Here is a 10,008-nt window from a genome sequence, read left to right as displayed (position 1 = left end):
CGATTGCAAAAAAACTAAACGAGCTATCCATTTCCTTCAAAATGCGTTATCTTCAGTATTGTTTTCTCTTCTATGTGAACTAAAAAAACATCCAAAAACTTTTTTTAAGCAACTTTTTTACCCAGTTGAAGAGTTTTTTTTTTCCTTGAAAAACCACTTTTTTTTCTACCTTCCCCAAAAATTCGAATTTTATGTGTTTCTCCCAATTTTCTTAGTTCACATCGAAGATAATTACATCAAAATTAATAATCTTTTTTTTTTTTTTTGTTTTCAGATGAAAATTGCAAGTTGTATCTTGTACAGAAGTTGGATACTTCAGTGGCAAGGCGCTCTGGGAATCTATTGATAACTCGGCTTACAATATATTGTTGGAGATTGTACAAATTTTTTTTTTAGTTCAAATATATATTAAACTATCCCCAAAACTTCATTTGGCTAATTGTTTTTTTTTTCTCCTTCTACAACGCTTCGCGAAAACTACTGAATTTAGGACATCTAATTGGCCCGCCGGCCTTAAATATAACTTTTTAAAAATGGATTAAAAAAATGGCAGGTTATGACCTTACTTGCCCACACGGCTCCTGATTTCCTGAGTTTCTCTCGTTTTTCTTCCCTATTTCATCGACTAATCAGCATACAATACAAATTGGAGGATTGTAATTGAGCCATGTGATGCTCACAGTCATCAACGTAAACGCAGATACGATGAAACTAATGGGAGCCCTATTTAAATGATTTCTCAACACCCTGCCGTTTCGTAGTATCGTAGATTTTACCGTAGGATTTTCAATAGTTCCGTAGAAACGTGTCAGTTGATTGCTCTCTCACCACACAGTGAAAATGGACCCTCCTCGATACAACCAAACACAAGCACACACAAACCGATGTATGGTGTAAATATATAACTGAACGCAGTTGTTTTCTACGGGACAAGTTTTGCTCAATTTTGTATGTCTTACAGGCTGCAGAAAGGGACGTTGGTGGGTGTGAGCACCAATAGTGGGACTGAATTTGACAGTGCGGCCAGACTGTTCGTAACAATTTGTATATTAATTCACCTCAGTTTTATTCATCTTTTTGGACCAATTTTAAAAAATTCAGAAATTTCAAGAAACATCATGGCTCGAATGGCAAACTTTTCTTCTTAGAGACTTTCACAAATCCCTTGAGAGATGCGAAAATATTTATCTTGCATTTGATTAAAATATTTTGTATTTTTATTACAACTATATATTGTATATTTCACTATATCTTATAAATGATATATGTACGCTAAAAGCCACATCCCAAATGGTCCGAAACCTGTGCAATTTTCATATTTTGCTGCCAAACTCGTCCGGAAAGCTTTTTTCGATGTAAGTTGTAATAAATCAAAAAATTGTATTCAAATTACAATAGATAAAAAATAGCTCAACCGATTAAAGAACTGTTGTTTTTTTCTTTTGTAATAAACTTTGAAATGAACCATCACTCTACGTTAAAAAATTAATGAATGATCTTCTATTCCTACTCAAATTTTAAAAACACAAAAAAACTGCTGTTTGGGTGTATTTTCGCTGTATGCCAAACTCCACTAAGCGGAAAAAAAGGAGGCAAAACAAAAATGGAAAATGTATACTCTCTGATTTGTACCTTATCTACTGATTAGTTATTGAACTATTGGGCTTCAGAAAGCTGTGTGCACAATGGGTGCCGCATTCGCTAGCAGTGGAACAAAAGCACATTGGAATACGACTTTCTCAGCAATATCTAGAGCATTATCGCGTTTTTCGAAAGGATAAAGTGGATGAGACTTATCTATCACCCTGATCCTAAATCAAAACAAGAGGCTAAAGAGTGGTGTGAATGTGATTCTTCGGCTTCGAAACGAGTTCGTGTCCAGAAATCGGCCAAGAAGTTATTAGCATCAGTTTTTCAGGATAAGAAAGGAATTTTGTTTGTGGATTACTTGCAAATTGGTAAAAGAATAAATTTTGAATATTATTGTGACCTTTTAGTCTAGCTGAAGGAAAAAATTCGAGAACAAGACCCAGTTTGCAAAAAAAAAAAAAATATTTTTCATGAGGACAATGCACCGTATCAAAAGAGCATTTTGGCATAGCTTGAAATTCATGAATTAAAAATGGAATTAGCAACTTCTATCTATTTCCAGACCTAAAAAAAATGTATACGTGGAATGCGTTTTTTCTCAAATGATGAGGTCGTAACAACTGTGGAAGCGTAATTTGCGACCCTTTCAGATTCTCACTTCAGGGATAGAGTTCGTAGATTGGAATAGCGTTGGTACAAGTGGAGTTGATACTGAATAATAAAGTGTATGCCAACCCGTAAAGTTGTGATTTTCATATCGAACTGCAAAACGTATTGAACGACCTGTATATTTTTATTATTATTCGCCACTCTCCACCCGCATATCGCGCGAAGCGGGGCCCATTTTCACCTAGCACGACAGCAGCTTCAAACTGCAAGTCGTGCAGGCGCTTTTGTGTTTAGTTTTTTTATTTTTATTTTGTTATTTTATATAGAATTATAAAATATTGCTGTTGTATGGAGGATATCTCACTTCTCGTTTTAATTATAACTTATTATTTATTTTTATTTGCTATATTTCGTTGGAGATTTAAGAATTTTCTTGCTATATTGGACGTTTTAAGAATCGTCGATTTTGGAATTTTGTGATGAGTAGGTATTAGGGTATATTTCTAAATGTTTCAGATTGGGTATAAATGTTTTGTGTAATTGTAATTTGTTTGCTATTTCTTGGTGTAGAATTTTTGCGACTATATTAGGCCTTCCTGTGTATTCGGTATCGGAAAGTACAGGACATCCTGTGACTATGTGGTCTATTGTTTCTGGGTGTCTTTGGCATCTGCGGCATTTATCATCTGAGACGTTAGGATTTTTCAAAATTAATTGTTGGTAATTTTTCGTGAGGAAAACATAATCCTGAATGGCGATCGCAAATTCTTTAGTTTCAGGATAAAGTTCTACTTTTCGTAGCCAGGTGTTGATATTCTTCTGGTCAATATTTTGGTCCCGCGTTATGTGTAAGTGTCTACCGTGTAGCTCTCCGGCATCCATTTTATTTAGTTTCTACTTTGACGATTTTTCTTTACATGCACAAAAATAATGATCTATTACACAGAAAACACAGGATTGTTGCCAAAAAATATGGTTATTATCTAGGATTATTTTATAATCTCAGATTTTGGGAGAACAATTTTGTATGGGAAATCTCGCTATTTAATTACGGATTGGGAATTAAGCACGAAAAAGTAGATAATCTACTTATATGTGAACGTATTACTATCCCGCTTACGAACGGCAAATGGGTTTTTATGAGCAGCTTTTTTCATGGGAGAAATACACTCGGGGGCTTGCTATTGCCTGCCGAGGGGCGACCACTATTAGAAAAACTCTTTCTATTATTTGGCGTTATTTTGTAATTTTATAACAAATAAATAAATAAATCATGAATATGCCGCATATAACATTCATTTACACTACTTAGCAACACTCGACAGCTTCCTATTCACTGGTGTTTTAGCAATTTTAGCAACTTATAAGTCAACAATTATTACTCCGAAAAACGAAAACACAAAAACATTTTAGAGGATTTAATTACTACTTTTAAGATGTTATTAGAATAATTCATTTCGAACAAAGGCAGCTGTTATGGACATTTCAAAAGATGCTCGCACAAATGGCACTCGTGACACACAAAATATGCTCATGACAGACTGCGTAATAGACTTTTGTAGACGAATAGACTTTACAGCCAATGTCAACAAATTAATTTCATTTAAATAATTTGAGTATCCCTAAAGACATTTATTGTTTGAAGTATTCTAAAGGTTAGAACTACGCGACTAATTAAACTAGTTTTGTTTAATGAAAGTTAACAGCTCATGGAAAGATATATTCGTCGTAAATAAATAAGCAATAAACAGAGACCAGGAAAACTTCGACAGCCATTAAGTAATGTGAATGTAAATGTGAAAGTTTGCTAATAATTGCTGGTTATGTTTAAATAACTTCCAGTGCTTTTAACTATACTGAATAGCAAATTACCTTTCGATTAATTAATAGAAAATAACTGACTATTGAATTATGACCGATGATAAAAATTACATATTTATGGCTTTGAGAGCGAATAAAAAGCAAACGGTTTTAAAACATTTAAAAAAGTGCACATATTTGTTTTTATTAAAAGCTTCTTAACATTTTTGCATTAAAAATATTTATTTTATACTAATATTTCGTGGCTCCTCCCCTTGCTGTTAAGACGGCCGCAATTCGTTGAGGCATACTGACTACGCACTGTGTTATTTTCACCTTAAGATTTTGGTCATTATATCACACATCTTCCATGTTTTCCTTAATCTGTTGGATTGTGGTATTATTCTATTGGTATACTGCCGATTTGAGGTATTCCAGGCCATGGCAAAACCATTATTTCCGTTGAATTCAGACAATTCGTGCTCATCCTTGATGTGTGACATGGTGCTCCATCTTGCATAAAGATGTATTCTACTCTCGGACACTTCAGGGTTTCTAAATATGGCAGCAAAACATTTTCCAGCACGTCCACGTACTGGACAGAGCATATTGTTCCCTCAACAAAATGTGACGGACCTGGTCCCTCTGAGATTTACAGCCCCAAACCACAACACGGGGGGGGGGTTGACCCTTGAAAGCACACAATCTTCAGAATATTGTTGTCCGGCTCTTCTGCGAACAAAATTTGCTGTTTTTAGGACCGCTTCCAATCGGCATTCATCACTGAAGATGATATGTATTAAGAAAAACAAAACCACAAAAAAGTGTGAATATTCGCATCTTCCTACTGCTTATTTAACAAAGGAAAAAAATGTTTTTTTAAACTTACTTTTTTCCAATATTCCGCATCGAAGTCTCTGTGAAGTTATGTCCAAAGTTTCCGCCGATTTCGCATACACGGTCGTCCGCAAAAAAGTCAATTTTCGTATAAGCGTCATTGTGAAAAACAGTTTTTTTTTTGTGAAAAAATGGAGGGAATTGCGAATTTAACTTTCCGTGCGTTTATTTCGCAGTGTGTCCACTCCCTCCGCTGGCTAACGACTGATTTTTGAAATCGAACCTGTCATTAACGCAGCGGCAAATTCGGCGAAGGACACATACAAATTAGCGCTAATTCTATATATGCGCGTTTGTACATATGTACGCGAACAAGAAACAACGAAATAGGAACTCTGCATTGACCGTTACCTATTGTGCGGACATACTAGTTGTGTACAAACACGCATACACAGAATTAGCGGGAATCAAATACATAAAGTATATAGTACACCAAATATTTTTACAACTAATCAATCCCAACGTTTTACAAGTAATCAGGGGTTCCCAATATTTTTACAACTAATCAGGGGTTCACAACATTCCCGCCTCCGTGAATCAACCCGATTCACCATCATCAACGTCCAGAACTGCCAATCGAAGACTTCACTGAAGCACTTTGCTTCCATGTCAGCACCGACGAAGTTCTTCCCATTATCGGACCTCACACGTACGGGAACGCCGCGACGATTTATAAAGTTGCGCAATACGATTATACATGAGTCAGTGCTGAGGTCATGAGCCAACTCCAAATGCACAGCCCTGACTGTCAGGCACGTAAATAACGCCACCCATCTTTTTTCGTTGGCGCGGCGAACAGTTACTGTTATCGGTCCAAAGTAATCAAGGCCCGTATAGCTGAATGGCCTGACATAAGGAGTGAGTCTATCAATCGGAAGAGGGCCCATCAATGGCGATACGGCATGGATTTTTCTTAAGCGACAAATGGCGCAATTGGCGACTATACTGCGCAGTAAACTCCTGAGGCGCGGTATCCAATAAAGGCGACGTATCTCACAAATAGTGGCTTCTAGATTTTGATGATGCATTTTGACGTGGTAGTGCATGGCGACCAGATTTGAGAAACAATGCTTTGGCGGTAGTATGATAGGGCGTCTCGCGCTTATTGGAAGCCAGCTGGCAGCTTCTATGCGTCCTCGTACACGAAGAACACCATCTTCGTCTATATACGGCGAAAGTTTAATGAGCGAACTGGTGCGTGGCAGGTTGCGACCGCTTTCGATGTGCTGAAACTCTTCGGCGTATTCACCGCGTTGAACGAGGCGGCACAAACAAAGCTTAGCAGTCTCAACTTCTTTGGCAGTCAACCCATAGCCTCGGTCTGGCGGTTTACGGCGGCGGCAAACGTCAATGAATCGCAGGACCCATGCTGTCGTCCTCAGTTTAAACCCAAAAGTGTCGGTTGATGCCTGCCAAAACAAACCGAGTACTCTGTCCACCAGTACTCCTTCTTTATTTGCTATTTGGCGGATATTCCCGTCACCATTAAGTGCTTCTGTCACTCTTAACGAGTTTGACGCGAAATTGCAAAGATCGAAACCGGCCATCTTATGTATTGCTCGAACTTGTTTCGTTATGTCAGCTGCTTCTTCCTCTGTGTCAAAGCTATCGACATAGTCATCGGCATAATGGTAGTCCAGTATCGATTTCACGGCTCGGGTAGCACTCTTGACTTTGTTGCAATATTCCAACGTCTTCACATAATTGGCGGCACAAAGCGAACATGCTGCTCCAAAGGTCATTACGCGCATCTCATATACCTCGGGCTGTCTGGTAGTGTCACCTTGGCGCCAAAGAAATCGTTGCGCACATCTGTCGTCACGTTGAACCAGCACCTGGTGAAACATCTCTTTAATGTCCCCACACACGCCCGTTGCTCCTTCCCGAAAGTGGAATAGTATAGCAGGCAAAGACCGATACTCTTGCGGACCCTTCATGAGCTGTGAATTAAGGGACACACCGTCCACTTCAGCAGCTGCGTCGAACACCATGCGTAACTTGCCTGGCTTATTTGGATTCTTCACGGCAAAATGAGGCAGGTACCATGTTCTATTGCAAGTTAAAGCGGCTTCTTCTGGCGACAGCTTTCGTGCGTAATCCTTCATGACGTAAGAACTTATGATGCGGTTATATTCAACGGCAAAGTCTGTATCGCGCCTCATTTTTGCTTCAACACCCGCTAATCTTTTCAAAGCCATAGAATAGCTGTCAGGTAGCTGTATGTCGGAACGTTTCCAGAGCAGACCAGTCTGGTACCTTCCTTCAACACGGCATGTAGTAGACTTCAAGATTTCCCGAGCACGGACGTCAGCTTCACTCTCCATGATAGGCGCAGCTCGAACCCCAAAGCTTTCCGTCTCGAAGTATTCAGCAACCATATTATGTAGAGATTGATCAGTGTGGCAGTTAACGAATAATCATGATGGCAATGATGGATCAGAGTTCATTGTTGGCCCAAACACAACCCATCCTAGCTCAGTATTCGCAGCGAGCGGCCCACACTTGTTTAGCTGCATTGTAGTTGACGGCAAACCGAGGTGGCAGTGTTCGAGTCCGATTAGCAGATTTGGCTTGACTTGTGCGTATGGTTCAACTGCCAGCTTATTCAATTGGCTTTCATGGCAACGCAAATCGGCTTTATTCAGACTCTGAGAAGGCAGCTGCAAGTTTGAAACACCATAAACCCTTCGTAACTTATGTCTCTTTTGCATACCGGCACCACTCACGAGTAGATCTACCACCATGGCCGGCTCCTGAGCGGCACGTCCTCCGAACCACTGTAGGTTCAAGCGTTCAGTCCGGCCACGTAAGCCGAGCTCTTCAATTAGTGTGCTATCAATCATTGTTATTGACGAACCTTCATCTAAAAGTGCGTACGTCTCAACGCGCTTTTGGTTCCCATACAGCACGACCGGCAGAATCCGAAATAATAACTTGCTATTGTTATCTGTACTGCAACTAAGGACCGCTGCACCCGCATCACCTTGCTGTTCAATACGAGACGCTGGCTGCGTCCTCGTACCAATACCTGTATGTGTATCGGCAATGGAAGTACGTCGTTGGCGATCTCGAGGCCGCGGTGACTGGTTTGATGACCCATCGATTATTTTCCCAATATCGTGCAACAATTTATGATGCCACCGTTTGCACCCGTCAGTTGAACTTAGTTTGCGCCGTTGGCAATTGCGCGACCCATGTCCAACGTTGAGACAAGAAAAACAAAGGTGACGTCGTTTCACTTCCTCCCACCTTTCCGGCACTGTAAGTTGGCTAAACTGCGTACAATAAACCGGCTTATGTTGGCCCTGGCAAATAGGGCAGGCTGAATGACGTTGAGATTCGGCAGCGTGCAACACAACCCGACGCTTCGAATCTTTCGCTGCTTCCCCATCGTAAACCGTGCAGATGACATTGGCAAGTTGAGTGAGCCAATCGCTAAAATGCTGAACAGTTGCGTAAGGCTGTAAAGATGACGCAAAGACTGCCCATTCGATACGCTTGCTCATGGGTAACTTTCCGACGAGCTCATCGAGGAGTGTTGGATTCACTAAATACTGCTCTCCACCACACGCAGAACGTAAAAATACACAAACGTTGCTAATCTTCGTCGCAAATGGTATCAACTTTACCACTGAGCTTTCCGATATCGGGGCAATTTCTCGAACATGGACTAGCTGGCTTCGAATTAATTGCTCTGGGCGACAGAATCGGAACTTAAGTTGCTCTATGATATTGGCCACGTTGTTCGGATGGATTAGTAGCGATTTAACAGCTTCTCGGGCTTCACCCTTTAAGCTGGCTTCGAATTAATTGCTCTGGGCGACAGAATCGGAACTTAAGTTGCTCTATGATATTGGCCACGTTGTTCGGATGGATTAGTAGCGATTTAACAGCTTCTCGGGCTTCACCCTTTAAGCACTTCTGCAGGCGTAAGTTGTTTTCAAAGCAACTGTACCCATAGACAGTGGTTGACTCGGTGTAGGCAGTAAAAAATATCGGCCAGTCCTCTGGTTTCCCGCTAAACTCCGGCAAATCTTGCAATTTCCTTGGCTGGGTTGAAAACTGTAAGGGTACGGAGCCCCCATTGGCGGAAATTGGCACCGTTGACGGAAGACTGCTAACAAATGTGTCGCACGGAGGCAAAGTCGAGCTGCTGTGCGTCCCATTTGTTGAGGATGTGTAAATAAGCGGTGAGGAACGAGTAGCGGTGTACATCTGATAACGTGTAGCGTTCTGAGGTGGCGGCGGCGGCGGCGGCTGCACCGTATGCACACAGGTAGCAGCACATGTTATTAACGGCGATTGCGGCTGAAGCAACTGGATCTGTGTCATCGGCAGGCTTGATGACGGCAAGGCAGATTCGTTGGCTGAACTGTCGCTGGGTGCATTGGCTATGCTTTGCGCATCAGCGCGCTGAGCTTCGTTCGTTAACTCGTGTTCCCTTATTTTTTCTTGGGCAACTTTCAGGCTGCGTTCGAGCGCGGCGATGCGTTTTTGCATAGCCTGAAACATCACTTCTTGGCGGGCGGCAGATGAAGCACGAGTGGTGACTCCCTCGGCAACGGGAGCACTTGGCAAATCCACTACACCGACGGCAGTGCCAGCATCCGACACCCTTTGCTGGTCGGCTACTGATGCAGGTGTAGTGGCCTTTGAAACTGGTGTCGCCATGGTTAACTAGGTCCTGGCTGGAACAAGTGGCGAACAAATGTACCTTCGAACGGACGTGCGAAATAAAGTTTTTGTGAAAAACAGTTTTTTGTTTTGTGAAAAAATGGAGGGAATTGCGAATTTAACTTTCCGTGCATTTATTTCGCAGTGTGTCCACTCCCTCCGCTGGCTAACGACTGATTTTTGAAATCGAACCTGTCATTAACGCAGCGGCAAATTCGGCGAAGGACACATACAAATTAGCGCTAATTCTATATATGCGCGTTTGTACATATGTACGCGAACAAGAAACAACGAAATAGGAACTCTGCATTGACCGTTACCTATTGTGCGGACATACTAGTTGTGTACAAACACGCATACACAGAATTAGCGGGAATCAAATACACCAAATATTTTTACAACTAATCAAGGGTTCCCAACGTGTTACAAGTAATCAGG

General features: G+C 41.1%; 1 protein-coding gene across 1 annotated transcript; it reads right to left on the bottom strand.

Moving 5' to 3' along the window:
* Positions 1-5,372: 5,372 nt before the first annotated feature.
* On the bottom strand, positions 5,373-7,274 carry LOC128857505 (uncharacterized). Its single transcript, XM_054093257.1, has one exon. It carries the CDS (start codon positions 7,272-7,274, stop codon positions 5,373-5,375), a length of 1,902 nt encoding a protein of 633 aa, XP_053949232.1.
* Between the last annotated feature and the right edge of the window lie 2,734 nt (positions 7,275-10,008).

The sequence above is a fragment of the Anastrepha ludens genome, chromosome 3 (assembly GCF_028408465.1).
Source record: "Anastrepha ludens isolate Willacy chromosome 3, idAnaLude1.1, whole genome shotgun sequence".
Classification (NCBI taxonomy): domain Eukaryota; kingdom Metazoa; phylum Arthropoda; class Insecta; order Diptera; family Tephritidae; genus Anastrepha; species Anastrepha ludens.
Note: the sequence above shows the minus strand (reverse complement) of the source record. Positions and strands in the feature narration are given on the sequence as shown.

Bases quoted from the DNA above. Each gene is read 5' to 3' on its own strand.
- LOC128857505 (XM_054093257.1), bottom strand. From the start codon at position 7,274: ATGGTTGCTGAATACTTCGAGACGGAAAGCTTTGGGGTTCGAGCTGCG.